Source organism: Bos javanicus, chromosome 4, assembly GCF_032452875.1.
Source record: "Bos javanicus breed banteng chromosome 4, ARS-OSU_banteng_1.0, whole genome shotgun sequence".
In the NCBI taxonomy this organism is placed as follows: Eukaryota; Metazoa; Chordata; class Mammalia; order Artiodactyla; family Bovidae; genus Bos; species Bos javanicus.
Genome location: NC_083871.1, coordinates 39,184,596 through 39,208,920, shown reverse-complemented (window position 1 = coordinate 39,208,920; position 24,325 = coordinate 39,184,596). Strand labels below are relative to the sequence as shown.

Here is a 24,325-nt window from a genome sequence, read left to right as displayed (position 1 = left end):
AAACCATGGTCAGAAACAAAGCCGAAATAAATATGTGCAAAAGAATCTAATACAATTGGGTCCAAAGAGAATACAGTTCATATTGATATGGCTTTTAAATGAATATTTTTAAATGCTTCTAAAGTTTAAATTTAGGAATTAAAAGCATGTAATTCAAATTCTCATCAGTGAATAAGTTCACCATTCCATACAATATTGTTTTGGAATCTGATGAAAACTTCCTGCATTTTTTTACCATTAGTCTTAGAAAGAGTAACACAAAAAGTTGTATTTAAAAATTCCATTTTAAAGAGTTTTCTTACATCACTGTTTCTTTTACAGTCACAAACTGGACCCGCACACTGAAAGACAGAAAGTATAATTATCACCTCACATTTTCTTAATAACTGCATTTTAATTATATCATTTTAATTATTACCATAAAAGATTAAATGATAGTCTAATCATTAGTTTTACCTTTATAAATTAGAGAATATCAATAAATATTTAAATGGGCATTTTAAATTCTTACGTTGATAATATTTTTAATATTGGTTGACTAAACAAAATATCTGCAAAAAAATAGGAATTCATAATTATGCTTCAGTGTAGTAGCATTAAAAGTTGATTTTGCCACTGTTTTTGAGACTAGTAAATGTAGCATAGGAATTAAAAAAAAATCTTACCGGATCCCTGATTGATGTTTTGGTGAAATTCTCTATCCAGGAATTTACATCAATTTTAATTCCAACAACTGAAAAACCATGTAAAGAAAAATTAACACAAAATTTTAAAGAAATGTAGCCATAACTGTCACTTATCTTTACTCTCACATTTGAAAATTCCTAAGGAGGCAAATGTAAGTTTCTTAAAAAAAAAACCAGAACATCCATTTAATTGCAGATACACTGAGAAATGCTGATTCAAATTTATGTAAAAGGTTACACATTTAATTAGCTAGATATATACTTTGCTATATGATATTTAGGTAATTTATAAAATAGCATTACATTGAATATAATGTTAAAATTAGAGATATTTCTTGAGGTTTTCACTAAGAAGTAATATTAATAGCTCTTAAACTATTACATAAACTTCTTTATATTCATAGTTCATTTTCTACAACCTTGCCAATTAATACAATAAGCTTAAAAATTGATAGTGTCAGGAATAGATTTATAAATATGCAGTCATTTGAAGGGTGAGCTTGAAGGGGCTTCCCTCACCTAACCAGTGCATGCAGTAGTTGCTGAAGAAATGTTGCTAAAGTGTGGAAACATGAGTGCATGAGTAGGTAGGTGAGCGGGTGGGAAAGGGCACGTGAATGAGAGACTGAAAGAGTAAGACTGGATGAGTAAATAAGCAACTGTGAGAATGCAGGAAGGAGCAAATGAGCTGGTCACTGCATGAGCGACAGAGTGAATCCATGTAGTTGAACCACTGAAGGCTAAAACTGCCCTCAGGAGCAGAAAGGGATGTATCTGCTTCTTCAATATGGCCTCTCTAAACCCTTTATAGAATGCGAACAACACTGATTTACACAATACTTTTTTTCCTTAACTTTTATTTATCTGTTTACTCTAGCCCACTTCTAACTCTCCCACTGATGCTCAGTTTTAAGAACTTTTGCATTTGCTTGACTTAGTTTACCAAAAATTTCATATTCTTTATTCTAAGCTTTTAAAAAAGATCCCTACTTTGTAACAGATATATAATATAGATATGACATAATTTATCTTTCTCAATGATATAAACAACTTTTCATGTTTAAAATATCACAGACATTTACATCCTTGGCAATATCTACTCTGCTACCTGGCATGTGAGATCTTAGCTTCCCATCCAGGGATCAGACCCGTGCCCTGTGCAATGGAAGCGTGAAGTCCTAACCAATGGACTGCCAAGGAATTCCCTCTACTTTTGTATATTTGAAATACTTTATAGGTTAGATTTCTAAAGGGAGATTGCTACATCAAACATTTAGAATTTTGATATAGTATAAAACTGACTCCATAAATTTGTGTCAACAGTGTATAAACATATACACACTTCTTTCAAAAATCTGTCAACTCTTTATAGTATCAATTTACTTTTATCCCCAATCTCATAGGTAACTGTGTCTCATTTTCTTTTTCACACTCGCATGTCTTTGACTGTATTTTGGTTGAAGCTTACTGATTGCTTTCCTGATAAGTACTGCCAGTTGATTTAGAAAGAGTAGGTCACATTTAATTTCAGTCCTGTGTATGTGGATAGTATATATGCTTACCTGCAGGTTTAAGAAGTTTTCCTTGGATGTAAATTTCTACAGCTTTGCTTACCATAATGCCTGATTCATAAGCACCAGGTCCACTTTCTAAAAGAAAGAAAAAAAAAGGAAAACAAACCACTCTAGCTAAATCAAATAATATTATATTTCTTTTAATATATATAGGAAAACAGTATTTTGCTTAAATATTCTAGCATAGATATGTTATCAAGGAATGAGTGCTCTCCTCTTCCCTTTTCTTCCTTTTTATACCAGGCTACTTGGAGTGTCCATGAATTGGTTGCATTAATTGACTTTGGAATGGGACTTATTAGCTTGGCTGCATCACTCTCACAAGTTAAAGGATGCACACCAAATCTCTGGTTTATGATACCTGCTAAAATATTGAGGAGGCTATTGAAGTGAAGCAGAAAGATTGATCTTAGATTCATGAAACTGCTGTAAAAGGTACATGTCCCTGGAAAAAACTGAAATTCCCTGAACTTCAGTTTCCCCATTTGTAAAAATGATGGTAATAAGCCCAAACTCTAGAAAGGCTGAAGGATTAAAATAGAAAGTTTTAGGGAAACAGCCCAATAGAATATTTTTAAAATATAGACTAGTAATAATTTGTACAAATATATTGCAACTAATACTGATTAAAGCAGAGTAAACTGATTAATTCCATTTTTAAAAATTCACTAAACATTCTTCAGTGTATTTGCAGTTGGTGAAATTAGGGATTGTCTACATCTGTTTCACTGTACCGTGCATGCCTGTAGATATGCAGTATTCACATTACTGGCTGGCTGATTTCCTGTAGATGCATTTTACTTCTTCAACTAAAGGGATACTTCAGTCTTTTCAGTGTCATGCATATGGTATATAATTAATAATGATTGATCTGAGCAACTATCGTAAAATATATTGTTTGGTAGGAAAGCAGGTAGGAGCAATAATTTATTTTAAAAAGGGGAATTGAGATGAATGAATTGTAAAGTAGTACTTACTGTTAAAGTAGGGAGCAGTGAAAACATAGTTATCGTTATCTAGACTTCTTTTATAGAAGCTGTCCTCATATGTTTCTGGGTTTTCTTGCCAATTTTCTCCAGCCCTAAGGAGGAAGTGGCTCATCATTTTTATTCTTTAATCTATGTGATAACTTACTTTTCCATTTGTGGACATCACTGAACTTTACAGATATGTCTGCATCTCTGGTACGTGTAAGGAAGTTAGTGGTAATTGATGGTGTAAATGACATTCATTACTAAGCAATAGATCAGCACAGAGTTAAATTAAGGAGCAGAAAAAGCTGACTCCAAGTTTTACTCTGACGTTTACTAGCCAGGTAATTAAGGACAAGTCAGTTAGTAAGTCAATTAATATTAAAAAGCCTACAGAGCCCACTTTATGGACTCTTCTAAAGATAAACACAGATAAAATCCATACATGAGTGAAAATAATGAAGTGCTATGCAAATATTGCCAATAGTCATATTCATAATAACATTATGTTCATTTAACCAGGTTAGTTATGTCTACAAAGAGAAAAATCTCTTTTAAAACTTCTTAAATTTTGTAATATAGGTGACAAGGAAAAATACAATTGAAGAATCATAGCATGTTTTTCAAGAATGGAGTTTTTTAATAATTAAGTACTTTAAATAAACTCTAATTTAATAGTGATCAGTTTCTCTGAAGAATAGCTTCCTAATACAGTAATGCACAGATCCATGGAGAAGTCCTCTGTAATGTACTAACTTTTACAGATGTTATTTGAACTTACTCTTTTGGATAAACTCTGGTAATCCCACCATCAGTCACAACAAATCGTGCTTTCACTCCCTTGCTGAAACAGAAGACAGAAGAAGCAAAGTTTCGTTCAACTGAGTCTTTGTACAATATTTAGATGTTGGTGGTACAAAGAGAAATAAAATGGGTTCCTAAGACAAAGCTGAAACTCCAATACTTTGGCCACCTGATGCAAAGAGCTGACTCATTTGAAAAGATCCTGATGCTGGGAAAGACTGAGGATAGGAGGAGAAGGGGACGACCAAGGATGACATGGTTGGATGGCATCACCAACTCAATGGACATGGGTTTGGGTGGACTCCGGGAGTTGGTGATGGACAGAGATGCCTGGCATGCTGCAATTTATGGGGTCACAAAGAGTCGGACGTAACTGAACTGAACTGAAGACAAAGCAAGCCAAGGTAAATATATGAATAGATGCACACTACAGTTTAACAGTTAAAATGTCTAAGAAATAGTTAAAGAGAGGATCTTCGAGGAAGACATTTCATAAGAAACAATGATATAGTTGCATTTTGAAGACAAAATGGGACTTAACAGAGATGACAGGAAGACACCACATGTGAAGCACTGAGTACACGTGAGGGGAAGCTAGTGGAGAGCGGTAGCGTTTGGTGCACAAAAGCGTAAGGCATGAGCTGAGAAACAATAGGAAGTAAAATTCCACGTATAAGCTTCTGAAGAATGGTCAGCTCATGTATGATCCTGAAATCCAAGCTGGAGAGCCTGCTTCACCTTTATCCTGAAATTAGGACTCTGTTTTAAAAGTGAGACTCTGGCAAGTCTGTGTTACATGGAGAATAGATGGGACGGGGTTGTGGGCAGAGAAATCAGAAGCACTAAAGGCAGAAAAATCACCTGCTTGTGATGTCCTAGAAATGGAAAAACATTAGAACCTTGAGAATGAAGAAGAGAGGAAAACTTTTTTAGAAAAAAATATTTATCATTTGGTGGTTGATTAGAAATGGAGTGGAGAAGAGACTGGAACAGAACAATCGTCAGATTTCTCAATTTCTTGACTGGGTGTTCTGCTGCTGCTGCTAAGTTGCTTTAGTCCTGTCCGACTCTATGCGACCCCATAGACGGCAGCCCACCAGGCTCTGCCGTCCCTGGGATTCTCCAGGCAAGAATACTGGAGTGGGTTGCCATTTCCTTTTCCAATGCATGGAAGTGAAAAGTGAAAGTGAAGTTGTTCAGTTGTGTTGGACTCTTCCTGACTCCACAGACTGCAGGCCACCAGGCTCCTCCGCCCATGGGATTTTCCAGGCGAGAGTACTGGAGTGGGGTGCCATTGCCTTCTCCCTGACTAGGTGTAGGGCAGTACTATTAGAAACCTAACTGAACATTCACTAGAGATCCTATTTTACCTCAAACACTGAGACCCATGCAAGCACATCTATTTAATTTGGTTATTCACAGTGAGGTGTATAAATATGTAAAGCTGAGTAACAGCTGATATTAGTCCTGACATACACCCAATACTAAAAATTCAACAACTGCAAAATGGTTTTCTTGAGAAATTGTTATTAAAGATAATAAACTTTAAATTTATGAGGCCAATTTCCCCCAAATTTCCCAGAGTTGGTAAACTCAGCCCTGACATACACCCAATACTAAAAATTTAACAACTGCAAAATGGTTTTCTTGAGAAATTGTTATTAAAGATAATAAACTTTAAATTTATGAGGCCAATTTCCCTCAAATTTCCCAGAGTTGGTAAACTGAAATACAGAATATATATCTTTTTATTAATAAGAACAAATACTTACATGTTTTTCTGCTTACTCCAGTAATTTTGGACAAGTTCATTTGTAAAGCCTGCATCCAGCAAGACTCTATTAATCAAGTCTGTGTTGCCTAACACAGAAAAAGGAGAGGCTTAATTATACCCACATAGTTTAATTAGGATAATAATGAAACAAATGTATATTTTAAGTTTCCAAAGCAATTTAGAGTGGATAATATTTCTATGAATTTAAAAATGTACCCTTATTAATTATCTGCATTTTCACGTGTGTTCCTCTTCCTCCCACTTTTCAGGATTAGAAGTGGAAAAGCCAACTCTACATTAGGCAAGTTATTTTCTAAATGTTATCAAAAAAATAGGGATTTCAAAGCATCATAATTTCATAGACTTCATTTCAATTCACTCTAGGAAAGGAGACCATTATTTTAATCTATAATATATATAAATCAATGTTGCAAGTAATTTCATAATTTCTTTTATATTTTCATTATGTTCTAAGCCTAAAAATGGTTCTTCCTCTCATTTCCTATGATCTCTGCATTTTCTGCTGATATTACATTTTAGTAACTAGGGTATTTTTAGGAAAAAAAGAATAGTTAAGACTTTGAAATGTTTTAAGAGCCAAGAATCCATAAATCTCTATGAGGTTTCATAGTAAAATGATGTAAATTTATCTAAAAGACAAATAAAATGGTTAAAAACTAACTAGTAAAATTTATCTATTCCAACTTGATTTACTTCATAAAATGGAGAATTATAGATCCATACTTTTTAAGATTAAAGTTAACTGTGATAAAAATAGAATATCAAGGAGAGAAAATTATTAGGTGTTATATCTTTATTTAGTTTTATGTTTATACTATCTATATTAAAACTCATTATATGAATTGGAGGATATAAATAACTTGATAAAATTGTGTTATGTTTTCCTCTACATAGCAAGAACAATGCAATGAAAAAAACCTTCAAAAGATCATTCCAAATTAAATTCCTCAAATTTGAGAGGAGTAAAGGTAAGCCTATCTTATTTACAGCTGACCATTTGCAAGTATTTAATACCTGGCTTTGAAAATTAAAGTTTACTTAATAATGGCATGAAATTTCTTTAATATATGCAAAAACTTGAGTCAAATTGTTTCATTTTACCATTAAAAATTCAAAAAGTAAATAAATAAACCAGCATAGCAACAAACTGAACCAAGATTTGACCACTTTGAATATAAACACAGTGAAACAATGATTACATATAAATGCATACTTACATGATGGGTTGTTTGGAGTTTTTCTATCAATAAACTCATTAAAATTTAAAAGAAATTCGGTGTTATTATCTGATATTTTAAGGTCATTGCAGTAATCTCTGAAAAACATATTTTGGATATTAGGTGTTAAACTCAAAACTTTAAAAATATGTTCACAGCAATCATAGGTAGTGGAAACAATTTTTTTATTTTTAGTTTTATTTTTTTAGTTAGTGCATGATTTTGTAAGCTGTTGAATTGTTATCTCCATCTTATCTCTATAATAGAACAATATTTTTTCATTAAGTGCTAAAGATTATAGACAATATATATGAAGCTTTTGACCTCTGGACCAAAAGATGCTCAATAAAAATTAACTTCTGTTATTTCTGTGGGTTTGGTGGTTAAGTCACTAAGCCATGTCTGACTCTTGCAATGCCAGGGACTGTACCCCTCCAGGCTCCTCTGTCCATGGGATTCTCCAGTCAAGAATACTGGAGTGGGTTGCCACTTTCTTCTCCAGGGGATCTTCCCAACCCAAGAATCGAATCCAGGTCTCCTGCACTGCAGGCAGATTCTTTACTGATTGAGCTATTATTGAATGCTGTAGGTTAGTGATTTACATTTATAAATTAACATCAAGAAATTAAAAAATTAATATCAAGAAATTAAAAAGCATTTATTTATTAAATATCTCAATAAACCCATCACATGATAGCACTTTTATGAGAAATTACTGAATTTTCAGAAAATAATCTACTAAAAACAAATGTCATTGATGTGCTTATTTGCAAATTTCTGTAACTCCTGACTTAATAGAAGACAATCGTGCCTCTGCATTCAAGTGACTGCAAGATTGTTTTGGCACATGAAAAACATCAGTCCTCATAAAAATAACCAGTTGGAAAAGAGAGAATTATTTTAATTGTCTTCTCAGATAACTGTCACTATGCTTTAACACTAAAACTTGATTATTTGTAATTTCTTGCTTTGTGATTTGTGATACAGAATCTGAAACAATACCAATGAACTTCTCTACCCTGTTATATTAAAATTCGATGCACAATCTTACATTTTGAGTGACTCTTTTACCCACCCATGATTTTCTCACATCATAAATTGGTTATTTGGAAAATGTGAATAATGTAGATCTTTCAAACAATGACGCATTTCATTATACTATACTGAAAATTCACATTCATAAATTATATCACTGATCTCATTAGATAAGTCTATAACTACTGCAAAGCAGTCCTGCTTATAGTAATAAATATAACTTTCCTAAAATTCTAACTTCTGTTTTAAAGTTCAGATTTTGTCATTGAGAACAATTACTTTCAGTCGTATTCTTCAAAGTAAAAGGCTCACTTAATGGATTTTTGCAAAAATGCCTGCCATCCCAAGTCTGAATAAGCATACTTCATCTGTCATTCCTTCTTTCTAATAAAACATTTCATGAAAAAAATCAAGACACTCTTACTTTTTAGCTCTCAATTCAAACAATCACACAAGTGCTTTTCTTTCTTTCTTTCTTTTTTGGAGTCAGCCAAGTTACTCTAGTATACAGTAGATTTCCATTTTCTTTATTCAGAGTATTAAAAGATACATGCTGAAGGATATTTTAAAGTGACACTGGCTTTTTCCCCAATGCGGGTGTCTTGCATCGAAGATTAAGTGACTACCAGTACACTTTAGTACAACTGCCTTGACTCCCAATGCGGTAACAGCTCACCATTGCTTTTGTACTGTCACAGCACTGCAAACATCAATACGATGAAAAAGACAAATGCCACTTAACACTGTTAGGAAAATAGCTTTCTCCTTGTGAATTCTTGGAAAGAGTGTTTGGAAACCATTGTTTGGGCTTCATACTTTGAAAACTGCTGTCCTAAGCGCTTTGAAAACGCAGAATAAATGTAAGGTCCCATAAATATAAGAAGACTGCAATCATAATAACTAGGTTAATACAACTAATAGGCTAAACAATCAAATATTCAAGACAAAAATGCAATTAAAAAGTAAACATTTTCAGATGCAAGCCCATGATTTAAAACACAAAGCCTCAGGGAGCAGAGAGCAACAGAATGTCATAACTTCTTGTTTCACTGAAAATTTTAGTTTGGAGGCAAGGTTTAAAAAGTTTTCATAATTGATACTCAGTTTTTGACAGAGCTAAAATCGACTTCTTCCCACAGTGTTATGCTTTTTGGGAAATAACACTAGCCTGCAAGTCAAAAGGCCAATATATTGAAGTAGCATCTCACAGAATTAGAAGCTGATGGCAAGATTTTAGAAGGATTAAGTAAAATGTTGTATAAAGACTAAATAAAATAATTATTAATAAAGATCATTTAAAATTCCATGTTATTATTTAAAAGGCATTTCTAAAATTATCTTTTCTCATTTAATTCTAAAAATAATTTTACCAGGAGATAATTTAATATTTCAATGGTGAGGAAACTGAGATGTAAAGATGTAAAAAGATTTATCCAAAGGCACCTAACTGGCAAATGGTCAAGCCCAGAGGTGAAGCCAGTCTTCAGATCCCAAATTAGTGTTTTAACACAATATACAATGTGCTTTAAACTTTTACTTCATGAGCTTTTACACCCACAAAGCTTCAAACCAAAAGCAGGTTCAACCTCTATCAACAGAAGGCTGTTCTGAGCAATTAATTTAGACAATGTCATAATGTTTTGCTTTTGTTTTTATCCTCACTGGCTGGATTATACCCAATTTTGAATTAGTCTCAAGATATTCTTGACTTGTTGATGTATTCTAATGGCAAAGCAGTGAAAAGTGTTGGAGCTGTCATTAAGGAGACAAGCTGAATTAGGATAGGAGCAGAAGTAAAAAAAAATTGCACAACAGAAATGTGAGAAAACAAAGTGTTGACTGTGTCAGAAGAATGAGTTGTCCAGTAATAAGAATGATCCTGGACAACAGAAAGTCACCCCCCAAGGCAGCAAGCAATAAGCAGCAGTAGCCTGACTTAAGTATCTGAGGTGTGAATGTGTGGCTAAACAGACAGCACCAACATCAGTTGCCTGATAGCCTAACGATTGTTTAGCACATGGCTGGGAGCTTGATACTGAAGATAATCGCCACTTCCTGTTCCAGAGGAACCACCCCAGGCAAGTCTGTTTAGGCAACATACTGCGGTTACCACAATTGCTGACTTCCCCTTAGGATGAGTTGGAAAACTCGCTGGCAAACGTTCTAAGATGCTCTGTTTTCCTATGAGAGATCTGGTTTACACGCTTTGGATCATAATTTTTCTGAGAATTTTTTTTTTTTTCTTCTAAAAAAGATTAGCAAGATGGAGAAACCTCTGGATGGGTTTTGACCAATTTCCATTTCCTGAAAATACCTTCATAATCTGAAAGCTAAAAATGATCTCATTTGCTCACTTTGTGTTTCCGAGCAAATGAAATTTGTAACTTACATTACTTTGAAACTAAAAGAGCTTTGGTATTAGAAATTTGCCAAATTATTTCTAAAATACTGCTTGTTCTCATTCTATTTCACTTACATAGGTCATACATCACAAATTAGTCTTTAACTACTGGGGATCACATACTTTTATTTCTTTCTCATTCCAACATATCTTTGAAGTGCTTTCTTATTTCTGATTATCCCAGAAAGACAGAAAAATTAATTCATGTTTCATCCCTCTGACGGTAATTCTCATAAAGGGAGGAATAATGCTACATGCATCTGTATTCTCAATGCTTTCCTTTCCAGTAGTCTTAAGACTGAAGGAAAAGTTAAAACTGAGTACTAATCAGGATCAAACAGTATAATTATTTAGGAATTAACAGAAATGGTTCTACCTCTAAAAATTGCAAGCTTTTGCCTTTAAATTATTTTAAAATAACTGCGTTTTAACATTCTTTGTTAAATAGCACTCCCTCTTCCTCCTACCTCCACTAGAACCATAAATAATAACTAATATTTATTTAGAGCTCATCTCTTACCAAGAACTATATTAAATATATATTACTTAAGTAATATACTTACAAGTATATATTACATGTAGTATTATCTCATTTAAAGTTTATAAAAACTCTATAAGATAGGTATTAATTGTTAGCACTATTTTGCTAGTAAAGAAACTAAGATGCAGGAAATCTGAGTAACAGCATGACAATGAATATCTGGGAAACAGACTCTGATAGTGTTGCTCTAATTTGCTTCACTGTTCCCCATTAATAACAGTGACAAAAACATATGCCTGATATCCTGGGTAACATAAATGTCTGTCTTTCCTCACCATTTTTTTTTCTTTTTCTTAATTTTTATCAGTTTATTTTCCACAAATCTTTGAATATACATTCAATGCCCACTTTCCCAGGAAATGTTCCCTACAAAAATATTTGCTCAGCTGTACTGGATGTTCTTTTGAAATTCCCTAAGTATTTACATATTCAGTGTAGATATTTATACCTTAGAGTAGCAAGGAAATGGATTCAAATCCCTTATTATTTACCACCTCTAAAACTGTTTCTTAATCCATGAAATAGGATAATAATACTAATTTATTATATTCTTTTGAGGGGTAAATGTAATCATAGCATGTAAAAGGCTTAATATGTTAACTGAGGGAGACACTCATTGATTTATCCTACAAGCTACAATGTGTCTTTCTTTCTCTGGTATTTACTCCTTCCCTAAATTTTAGAGGCAAATTCCACTCTTCCAGCCATGATGCTGAACATACTTAAGGCTGCAGCAGTGGTCCATATGCTAATCTTTGCTGAATTAAACAAAATTGATTGCCTACAAATTGGGATTGAGAGATATATTCATCCTCTCCAGGAGAACTTGGACATTTACCATGCTTTCTACTTTGTTTAAGAGTGAAGTTGAAAAAGCCAATCTGCGTGGTCTGCTATTTAAAAATTGAGAGAAATGAGTCAAGAAGCTACCCAGAGAAAATCACAGATCTGAGATGGAGGGAGAGTCTCATCAACAGAGCACACTCAGTATCGCAATGCCATTTCATCTCTGTGCTATACAGTAATATTCTGCTTTCCATCTCCTACTAGTTTCAGCAGTTTAGTTGTTCAAAGTTACTTGTAGCAAAAAACTGCTTATAAGATTGCAGGCATTATTAACATGATTTTAAAAATACTTTTCATATATTTATAGATTCTCCAGTCACCAAATATTTACGAAGCCCCTACTGTGTGCCAGGCAGCAGATGTGATATTGAATATTGAATGGTAAGCCAAAGAGATGCCATCATCTCGGCTGGGGAAAGTAAGTAAAGTGAAATGTGGCCAGTGCTCTACTATGGGAAATACAGGACTCTGTGAGGCAGTCAGCAAGGATGTCTAATCCAGAGAGGACAGGAAAGAAATTCCCAGGTGGAGGAGCTATGAAGTTGGAGTGTGGCAAGGACTGGTGGTGGGTGTGTTCAAACCAGAATAGAAGGTTAATGTAAGCAGGATAAAACACATTTAGGAACTAAAAAAATTTAGTGTGGCTGGACTTTAAAGCAGAGGTTGGTAGACTGCTTCTTAAAGGGTAGGAGAGTGAATGATTCAGGTTCTGTGGGCTAAAAAGGTCCAGGTTACCACCAGAGACAGTACCTCAACAGATGGCCATGGCTACCAGTAAAATTTCATGTTTAAAACAGGCAGCCAGTCTCCAGGCCAGTTTGTCAGCCCCTGATTTAGAGCATAGGGTACCACACTGGTAAACTGGTATCTAGTGACAGGATGTTTGAAAGCCATCCTGTGCAGAGCAGACCATCATGAGGACAGTGCTAAGCCACTGGCTAGTATTTAGCAGATGAGAACCAAAACTTTATTGAAAGTTTAGAAATTCCCTCTAGTTATAAAAAGGAGACAGAAATAGGAAGTAAGGGAGAGACACTGGAGGCAGGGAGATCAATTAGGAGGCAGCCTTACTAGTTTAGGTGAGAGAAAACACCAGGCTGAACAAAAGCAGCAGAGTCTGACAGACATACTGGATACTCATAAGATAAATCCTGCTTGGCAAGACTTATTGATTGACCAGAAGTTAGACATCTTTGCTCCCTTTCTTTGTATCTATCAGCTTTCAAGAATGGCATTTAGAGAGGACAGTATTTTTGTTACTGAGGCAACATGGAAAGAAGAGCTCCCCCAAAAGAAGACAAATGTTCAGGAGATAATGACTTTGAAGCACCTTGAAGAGAGATTCCCATCATGTTCCACAAACATGAATGTCTCATATTGAAATAGGTAGGATATACATGAAGTCTAGAAATTGGTATACTGTTTGATCTTCTAATGTAAGGTTAATAAACTACATATTATATCTGTTGTGTTTCTGGATGATATGATCATCCTGGAGACGTGGGAGCTGTCAGCCCAAACCAAAGCATAGAATACTTGAGAGTCTGTGGTGTATCTATAGACGCACAATACGAAGATAAGAGGGTCCAGCAGCTCATGTGAGTGATGTGCACAAGAAGGGAAGCTCATGGAATAGACTGAGCATGCAGCTGGAGAGGGAGGGAGAAACCTAGAAAAGCGCGTCAACAAACAAGAGGAGGCAAGTGTCGAAAGAGATGGGATTAGCAGTGTCCACACTGAAGGAAATCCAAGCAAGAAAGCCGCTCCAGGGCAGTCACTTACAAAGCAGGAATATGCTTTGTTAATACAGATTTCTGCAAAGTTTTATATATATCTGTGTGCATATATATATGTACATATTCCTTTTTTCAAGAAGAGAAAATTCAGATATGCTTATGCAGAAATAAAATGAAAGAATAACTGAGACCAATTTTTAGGAACCTTCTGAAAGGAATTTCTTTAAGACGGAAAAGATGAGAGGAGAGAATACTACAAGCTTCTGAATATTTTATTCAATAATTTAGCCTAGGGTAATAGAAATTATGTTGATATGTACTATTACATGTGTCTGCTAGAGACCGGGAGTCAAAAACTAAGGAAAGAAATAGAAATAAAGGATAATCTTGGATTCATGAATGGAGTCCCAAATAATTATATGAAAATAGAGGTAGAGATGAAGATGTACAGAGATAGAGAAAGGGGGATTATATGAAAGAGAAGTAAAATTATGTGGGAGGAAAAAGAATGCTCATTTTAAAAATTATGTCAGAAAATCTCACTATATTAAAATATATTTTCCGAAAATTTGTGTTAAATCAATGACGTTAGTCATGCTCTGAGGTATACACATTCTTGTGTGTATACACACACATACAGGTATATATCTGTACATATCTATCTGTATGTGTATATGTATACAGAGCTGTATGTGCATACACAGCCACAAATGCAAATACACAACTCTCCATTTCTGTTGAATACACTGTTGGCTCCAACAAAATCAGAACCTCCATCTGTCCCAGTCACCACCTGATCCCCAAGTCGGCATCCTGTTTAGCACAATGCAGCAGCTAAGTACCTGAATGGGTGAATGACTGAACGAACAGAATTCTCCTTCAGTTTTAAACTTACTGTTTCCTTTGGTTCCATAATTAGACATGGCATAACCCAGAGCAGTCTTGACCCCCAACTCTGACCTATTCTTGAAGGCCTATACATCCACAATGAGCCTTAAAAAAGAAAACCAAACAAAACCTACCTTGGTGCTATGAACGTATAGCCAGACTCTTCAAAATTATCTGGTTTCAGAGTTTCTGAATCTGAAAATATAATATTATAGGGTTAGATAAGAATCAGAATATGCATCCTGATATTTGATGTCAATAAGGCGTTAGAAAGATAACCTAATAAGGAAAAACATAGACTTTCATCCTAAATTGAAACACATAAAGATTCCCCAATACTTCACAGTAATAAAATCAATTTTAATTTCATAACATGGATTACAATGGTCATATCAAAGATAATGCTAGGTCTACAATTTTCCCATTTACTAACTAACCCTACGGTAACCAAGATATCCTTTAAAAAACGACTTAGGTCAGCGTTACACCAGAGGTATTAATTTAAAATATCAACATAAATATTTTACCAATATTGTAATAAAATTATTTCAATAAACCCATTAACGCCCTAGTGAATTAACGGCATTCTTCATATTAGTATGAATTAGTAAGTGGAAGGATAAACACACAAGTATCCAAGTTTAGAAAAAAAACAGAAAGTAAAACAGGTTATATATGAAAACACAAGCATATTCTTTCCCCCTTTTCTGCTACTAAGGTCTGAGTGATCATGGAGGAAAATCTAGCAAATGAGAAGCACAGAGGATAATATCCAATAGGAATGGAAAGTCAAGTGTTACTAAAGAAAAAGAAATTGAGCAACAAGAAAATACTTGCCCTTCATTCTGCCCTTTTTGGCTGTGAAAATCCATCAGAAAGAGAAAGCAGGGAAACAAAAAAAAAGAGGGTAAAGCAAAGGGGGTCACAAACAATATTTTATTCAATGACTTTCTTGAATAAAAATATTGTGCATAGATCAAAGGTTTATTTATGTACAGCTGTAGTTCTGGAAAAAAAAGACACATATTTTTGAAGACTGGAAAGTATGTCCTGTCAATTACTACTAGAGCACCCTCTCTGTACTGTGGTTATTTCAAGGGTCTATTTTGCAAAGTGGCTAATTCAAGTGCAATCCCAATGATGCTAGCCTATACACAGAAGCATTTACCAATCATCAAAGACCCACTAGTCATCCCCTCATTTATCAAGTGATGAACTAGCTCATGCAAAGTCAGTGGTTGTTAACAGACCATCATATCTATCAAGTGCAAGTAGAAATACAAATGTCTAAATTACTACAATTTACAATGAGAACTAGGACTGCGGAGAGCAAAAAGAGAACTGACATAGAAACAAAAGAAATGGCAGTTTCTGTAAGGTCAGATATAAAAAGTATATACATATATATATACACATTTTTTTTTTTTACTTTATCATAACAGGAAAAATTTCGGTGGTCAGGAATACTTGAGTGATATGTAAAGGATATGATGGTCCCTTTACCTTGCTAAATCTAGCCACCCAAAACAAAGATTAACAATGACTTGAAATATGCGCTAGTGTTAATAATTACTCCACATTACAAATGACGTTTTAAAAAATTAATCCATTTAGGTTACTGAAGACATTAATTTGGATAATTAGAAGGGAGTTAATTGCTAAACCAAAGCCAAAGACCAGTGCAATTTATTCAAACAATGTTGCAGATGTGGAGCATATCATTTTTCTGAATGCAAAAACAAGAAGAAAAGAAAGGAAAAAAATAGAAACTTTACTAGCAGAGTGCCATGAGTAGAGACTATGTGAAACATTTTGCGCCAGTTAGCAGACCCTTAAAACAACAGCAACAGAGGACAGCAGCGCTGCAATGATTCTATGAGCACAAAGCAAGGCAGGGAGAGTGGTGCGGACTGCCGGTGAGGCTGGAGTACCTGCTCATATTCTATCCATGTAGAATATTTCTTGTTCCTTGCATGTTTGGAATGGGTTAGAATCATTGCTGTTGATTTGGTAATAACACCTACTAAAAGGTATAAGCCTTGGGTATTCAAAAGTCTAGACGTATTTAAACCTCTGGTACTAGGAGATAACAAATAGACCCTGAAGTCACTTTCACAGTACTTACATCTGGCCTGAGTTATTGTCTCTTCTATTTTGGCTTTTATATAGTAAAAACTGTAGGTTGGTAATACCAAGGCCAAACTGCAATAGAAACAAGAGAAGCATAAACACAAACAAACAAAAATGAAACATAACTTAAAAAAAAAAAAGACACATCAAGTTCACGGGAAATCCAAAGATCTTCCTCGCAGGAAGGAAAAGACATTACTTTGACAGGAAAATGCTTTCAGCAAATAAGGCACTTAATTTGTTTTGCCATCCAGAGTTATCCAGTACTCCACATTGTGGGGAATTAGAATAGACACAAGGAAAATTAGCTACTAAGAGTGCCCATAAATGAGCTGAAGAAAATGTCATGGATACTATATTTCCAGAAAAGTATATTAAAATACTTTGTGAAAAAAAACAGAAGAATAGTAGGGATATGTTTAGGCAAAGTAATTGCATCATGCACATTGGCTATACCCTCCCTAATGAATCATACATAACGTTACAGTGCTTGCTAGCAAATGTACACTATTAACAATAGCAAATATAAGAAGTATTATTAGTATTATACAATGCACACAATCATTTGAAATATTTTCTTTTGAAGGATTAAATACCTACTATTATAGAACTCATCTCTTTGCAATTTCCCCTGTGTCTTTTGAAGGGGAAATTCAGATTCCTTTGCTCATCCCATTGGTTCTTATCCAACAGTGTAACTGTATTTATTTCAAATTCATTAAATGTGGATATCCCATATCATTTGGTAGATTGTTATGAGGTACAATAGGAGAAACATCGTGATTTTTATAGTTTACAAGAGCCACGGGGCTACTCTAGTCTTGTGGTAGATATACACATTGAAGGCAATTTCCAGTGCAAATTTTAAGCAAGATTCAGAACATTTTAGACACAAAGACTGTCAAGCCTGTCGTCCAACCTTGTCTTAATATGACTGTAAAAATTAACACACAGACAGGCAGATAACCCAACTCATTTTGAAGATGCCAATTAATGAACATACACACAAGAATTGTTTTAAAAAATCATAATATTATGCAGTTTCCAGTAACAATTGCATACATGCAATTCTTCTACTCTCACAATGGCTGATACACATGTGCAGAACATAATTATTCCTTATCCATACTTACAGTTGCAAATGACCTTTGCTATCCTTTGAATACAGAAGGAAACTAATGCCAAAAATGAGGTAATCTCTTAAGATTCCCAATTAAACTATTATTTAAAAATTTTAAAAAAGTGATGCTTGATTAAAGTCACCAATTGAGTTGTTCAGATTCATTTTTACAATTTAACCCCTAATTTAGCAATACAGAAAAATGTGTCCATTTCTAGGCTTCTGAGATTTCTAGGTATTTGTAGAAGATCATCTTTTACATCACTCAAGCCTCATGTTTCCCAGGTTCTGAATACAGATGTCCAAACTGTAATCCCATTATGCATTTTTAACGAACAATATTGAACAGGACAAAATATAAAATTCCAGGTTTTTCTTCTCATGAATATATGTTAAAAATTCATTCCATGAAGAGGAAAAAAGCAAGGGCTGATTTGCTACAGTTTAATTATGCAGTCAAGATAGCAAAATAATTGGATGCTTGTTACCTCCAATTCCCAAATCTTTCTCCATCATTAAGTAATTCATAGACTTCCCTTATGGGTAAAGGTCAGAGAAACAAAATGTTATGTAGATCTAATGAAAATCTCTACATTCATTTTAAAGGTAACTTCCTTTAAAGTAGAAGAGATTAAAATTAAAAAAAAAAAAACAACAGTGCAATTAGTCTGAAAGTAAGATGACCTTTCATGATTCACTTGCCATTTATAAAATGTAGCACAGAATTAGTGAGCATTTGAAGATTGTCTCCCACAAATTCCTCTCAAGGGAAATTACGACATTTTAATGCCCCATCAGCATTTATTACTAAGAGAAACTTCAAATTAAAACTGATAACAATATATCATGTGGCTGCTACAGTGTCACACTGCAAGCTTGGGGTACAGCTCACGTACCATAAAAATTAGTGTGGAAACCCATGAGGAACACAGTAGAAATTTTAAAATTGACATATCATATATACATTTTATTGGCCTGCAAGTCTCAAGTTGCTATTATTAATAATATCTATATTTTATAGAAACATATAGTTACACATAATGATTTTTTGTCTTGAGGCAATAGTTATTTTTTCAACCTATAGCCGATAAGATCTTTAATCAACATTCCAAGTCAATGATGCTGCCATATGCTGTCTTTGTTGTATTTCTCCATATAAAACCAATTGACTAAGGCTGCTTTATTTTCTCCAAGGGATTAAAATCTAATAAAGGCAGTGGGCACCAGATGGATGGTACAGCCCAAGCAATATTTTTGCAACTCCCATAAACATGGTTAACATAGTTAAATGGAATATAGCACACTTTTCTATTCCATCATTTATATCACCATAAAATCACTCTTCATTAAGAAGAAAATATTCTATTAAAATAATTTCTATACTTCAAAATATGTTATATCAAGTTATATCAAAGCTTAAGGAGACAGAAATCACTAAGTAAAATTTGGTATCTCATACATTACATAAAAACACTTCCACTTTTTTCAATTTAGATGTAATGTTTTGTTCTGCTTTGTTATTTGTGAATTTCTTTGTACAGAGATTCAAGGGAGTACTTACAATGAAAATAAATTCAATCTGTCCCAAAGTTACAGATTTGTGAAGGGACTGTGTGAAGAAAACATGCAAAGATGATGAAGTTGAGGCTTGTTCAGAGAATAGCGGTTACTGTGGGGAGGATGGTGGGGCAAATGACAGGGCAGAAAGGTTAGGCTAGAGATGTGTGATGTGAATTTCAAGCCTGTAAGTCTGAACTCGAATGAAAATGGAAAGAGACTAAAGTTCTGTGAACAAGGAGAGAAATACTCAGAACTGAAGAAAAGAACATTAATCTGGTTACCTGAGTTATTACTGGGGGTGGGAGGGGAAGGGGAGGAATATCAGAGACATTTGTGAGATTATTAAAAACATTTAAGGATAATAATTTTAAATTCCCCCAGAGTGTAATTATGACTGCAGTAGGACCAACCATCAGAATGACTCACTGTCAGGGTCAAAAAGAAACCATTTTTCTAACTTGGAATTTATTTGTCTAACCAACAGAGGCAAAGAGCACATTCCTATCATGAAGTCATCTCTAAAGAGACAGGACTCCCAGATTTCCTCTTGGCTATTACACCCTTTGTCAAGTTATTGTAAAGTTTAAAAATAAAATAAAATAAAAAAAAATATCAAGCTGGCAATAACCATGAAAGAGGAAGGAAAAAAATGACCTATGTATATACTGATACATAAAGATGGTATATGTATAAAGAAATGCCTAATAGCAATGAGAGAAACCAAGAGATACATACAAGTAAAACAGTCATACTGGTATTTTTCAGTAGATTCAAAATTATGTGAAAAACTAAAACAATGGAGAAATATTGGCATGTAGTGGTGTATCATGACATTACTATCCATGGGCTCCTCTTCTAGATTGAGTCTGCATGCCATCCTAGCAACAGAAAAGGCAATGGTCCCCTGTGATAGTATTACAGCTTTAAGAGAAGCCCAGCACTCTAGATTCTCTGGCAAAGTCAGGCGTATGCTCTGAGACAGAGGCAGGAGGAATATAGTTTGGTTTTATTAGGAAATGAATGGTTGAGTCTGCCACAGCCTATTAATTGGGCTACATATTAATCATACATTAATATGTAGTCAAAGAATCCTTCATATTTGAATATTTCAATGGAAGTTTGGACACTATTATTTGAATTCGACAGAAAGAAACAAGTTGAAAATCTACTTAACTGTCTAAAGATATATAGAATGTATACTGTGTGCCTGTCTTATAATCTGAGGATTCAAAAGTAAATGAAGCAGGCAACAGTCTTATAATCTCAGAATTTAACAGTCTTAGAATGTTGCTTTCTTAGAACTTAACAGTGACGGGGAGACAATAAACAGTAGAAAAAATTTCTTTATATATGCTTCATATATACATGTATATATATACACATATATATAATGTACATATATATATATGTACACACATATATATAATGTGAAATGATGAGGCACTTTACATCCTCAGAGAAGTAAGTTAGGTGCAAAGGTCCTGAGGCAGAGTGGTTCCAGGTTTGTGAGGAGCAGCAAGGAGGATGGAGATGAAGGTGGTTCAGTGAAGAATCTGAGACGACAACTTCAGATGACTGATGGTAAATGAAGTCATATGCTGTAAGGCTTCTAGTGGCTGTGGCGAACCTTACATTTTATAAATATTAAGACAGCAAATTATTGGAGTATTGTGGATAGATAAATGAAACAATACAACTCAAGTATTAATACTATGACTCTTGTGAAATATGACCCTTGTGTTGTGAAAAGAAATAGATAGGAGATGGAGAAACAGATGCTAGTAGTTATGTTCTATGGTGGTAGAAGGTCTCTTTTGATTGCTTCCTATTTCACTGAGAAAAATAGAGGTTCAGATCAACAGAGAAAATGGATGGGAAAGAGATGGGTTTGAGGAGTGAAGCTATCAAAAGTCATCTAGAAGCCTCCTAAATTTATTGGACTATTGAGATCAAAAGGTGCGACAAAAGTCTACTTGAGGTTTAGAGGTTTTAGACATTATCAGTCAAGGAATATTTTATTTTCCCCATCTGTAGCTGTGCCGATGCTGGGTGGTACTGGTAATAATTTAACTAGGATTGAAATTGGTCAAACTACTCTTTGCTATACTTGAGTACAAGTTGATGGCATTTTATGAGAGAACATAAGATCCAATGAATTTATGCTGAAATAACAGGTACACGCACATGAGGAAGACAAGGACAATGAAAGGTCTCAGGACTTGATGGATTTCAGGTCTCAACTGAGTCAAAGGATTGCTGCAGTTAGGCTATCAGAAGGACGGGATGGAAAGCTAAAATGTAGTCATCTGACAGTTGGATTAAAAAAAAAAACACATCAAATTAAGACTATGAAGGACTTGAAGTCTGAATGTTAGAGTTGCAGGACATGACTTTGAAGCAGCTAGCTAAGATGGGATTGACAAGATCATCAGAGAAGGAGACAGAAAAACCGAGTCCAGGCACCAGAAAAATCATCTATGCCAGCGGTATTCAAAGTATGTCCAGAGAACCTGGTCCCTTTGCAAACTACCCATTACCAGGTCATGAATAGTTAAATATAGAAAATGAGAGTAAGCATTTAGAAATTTTTATAGTAATCTGACAGACTAATTTTATGTCTATGAAGTCCAATAAAAATTGTTGTCCACTTGACTTTTCATCTTTTAGTGTTTATTTTAGTAAACATTTTTTTTTTATAACTGTGGTTATGTCCCAAATAGTTTGAGAAACAGTGATCCACATGAATGGAGGAGAGGGTGGCAACCAGCCCAGGAATCAAAATCCCGGAAATGAGAAGGGGATGACTCTTTAAAGGGAGGAATGGTAGGTGGTATTGTCTGGTGACATGAAATCCAAAGGTGGGGATGTGATGGAGGAGGAAGAGAGAATGGATAAGCAGGACGTAATCGTATCAGCTTCAGTATTACGAGGCTGTAGGAAGCAGGACCACAGGGAAAGAGGTGACTTTAAAGTTAGAGCAAGCAAAGAAAATGCTCAGCAAGTGTTGAAGAATGAAGAATTTCCAAGAAATTTTAGGGTATTAGTCTGTCCAGTTTTTCAAAGTCCAGTCAACTGCAAGAATCAGTATATTACAGAATTTCTACTCATGGGGTTAAATTATATCAGTTGAGCATTTTATATCAGATTATATGATGATGTGAGAAGTTTTAAGTTAATTTGCAGCCTAAATTTAAGTACTGTAAACTACATAATAATTTAATGAGGAAGTCAGTGGAGGTCATGACTACAAAGTAACAGGATTTTGTCAACTGTTACTAACATAAATATACAAAATATCAAATATATGTATATCATACAAATTTTCATTTCTAAATTTTATATTTCCAGCTTTCCCCCATTTTACCCATTTTGAAAATAATGTATAATTTTAATGCATTTTAATGTTGGAAAGGATAATATTTCTATTTTAATTACATTGAGAACAGCTTGAGAATATATAAAAACAATATTCATCCACTGGAAAAACAGATACTAAAAATAGTTAAAAGATACTGAACTGAATATTTTTTATAAGCACACATATAAATATGGTTAATTACCTGTAATCTGTGCCATTGACAGGAGTCCATGTATATGTCCTGTTTCCTTTGTCAATATATCTCTAAAAAAGAGTTGGACTTGATTATGATCATTTTTATCCTATGTTAATTTATAAGAACAGCAGAACATTAGGCTCTATTTATAAATTCAGTGGTGATTCAATACCCTTCTTCACAAATGTCTGATCTATTCCACTCTACAATTACTTATTTTGTTATGTGTGTGTGTAAAGCAAAATTTTAGGAAAAAAAGTAGCCACATGATCAATTTTAAGGACATGTAAGTGGAAAATCTTAATTTAAAATCAGTAATTAATGAAATTACTAACATCAAAACTTTAAAAACATTTCTTAGAAAAATAAATTTTAATAATGAAACATGATTGAAATGTTACATAACACTCAGGTTTTTCCATAGTAAAGTATGTTTAAAATAAATTGGTAATATCAGGAATTTAATGCAGTGCTAGATCCAAATGTATGATTAGCATATTACTCTTATGATTAGGGCTTCCCATGTGGCTTAGTGGTAAACATCTGCCTGCCAAGCAGGAGACGCAGGTTCCATCCCTGCTTCAGGAAGATACCCTAGGGAAGGAAATGACCATCCACTCCAGTAATTCTTGCCTGGAGAATCCTGTGGACAGAGGAGCCTGGGAGACTACAGTCCATAAGTTTGCAGTTAGACACAACTGAGTGACTAAACAGCAGGATTAGCAGTAGCAGTTCTTATTAAGGTATTATTACAGTATTTATCTTAGATTCTAATTACTTAATATTTTTGAAGGTTAGAAAAACAACTATATCCACCAGGGAAAGGAAGAAAGAGCTAAATGACTTCATATATATTGAATCTTTCTTATGTAGCTATTGAAGGGTAGTAAAGAAATTATCATTCCTTCTTCTATTAGATTCAGTGATGATACATATGCATCTTTTAATATTTTCAGTTATCTCCAGTGTCATCATCCTCAGCAGAACAATAATATTCACTAAAGTTATTACTTGATATTAGGCAATACACAAAACATTTTTCAGTCCTTGTCTCATTTAGTCAAGCCCCTGGAGTAAATGAAATACTATTCTTTTCCACAATTTACTGATTTGGAAAATGAATCTTCAAGAGGACTTTAACTAGCAGGATGAAGGAAAATGCATGATTCCAAGTTTATTTTCTAACAACCACACAATGTTGTTTTATTAATCAAATATCCCCATGGCTTTATTTATGTGTGTGGAAGATGGGGGAGAGAGGACAGGAAGCGCACAGGAAGTTTCTGGACTCATAACATTCCTAAAAGAATAATTAAAAAAAAGTTTATGTATTTAATACTACTCCTAAAAAACCAGGGCAAACTAGTATTGTTCCACAAGATATTAAAAAAAAAAAAAAAGAGTATCAAATTAGAGTATCAATTAGTATCAAATTAGTATCAGATTAGAGAAATAAAGACACAAGAC

The 24,325-nt window shown here is 34.1% G+C and overlaps 1 protein-coding gene across 13 annotated transcripts in view; it reads right to left on the bottom strand.

The window, feature by feature from the left end:
- The window catches only part of CACNA2D1 (calcium voltage-gated channel auxiliary subunit alpha2delta 1), a 521,990-nt gene that overhangs the window by 27,095 nt on the left and 470,570 nt on the right, over positions 1–24,325 (bottom strand). For 8 of the 13 annotated variants that reach the window (XM_061413776.1, XM_061413777.1, XM_061413781.1 and 5 more), the window contains 11 exons: positions 22,865–22,926; positions 16,620–16,696; positions 15,332–15,352; positions 14,629–14,689; positions 7,048–7,145; positions 5,808–5,895; positions 4,013–4,075; positions 3,238–3,341; positions 2,249–2,335; positions 666–733; positions 303–341 (listed from right to left, as the gene is read on the bottom strand). In XM_061413776.1, coding sequence (XP_061269760.1) covers positions 303–341; positions 666–733; positions 2,249–2,335; positions 3,238–3,341; positions 4,013–4,075; positions 5,808–5,895; positions 7,048–7,145; positions 14,629–14,689; positions 15,332–15,352; positions 16,620–16,696; positions 22,865–22,926 — 768 coding nt within the window. The remainder of the gene's footprint in view (positions 1–302; positions 342–665; positions 734–2,248; positions 2,336–3,237; positions 3,342–4,012; positions 4,076–5,807; positions 5,896–7,047; positions 7,146–14,628; positions 14,690–15,331; positions 15,353–16,619; positions 16,697–22,864; positions 22,927–24,325) is intronic. The other 5 variants (XM_061413779.1, XM_061413784.1, XM_061413780.1 and 2 more) reach the window with 1 other exon arrangement.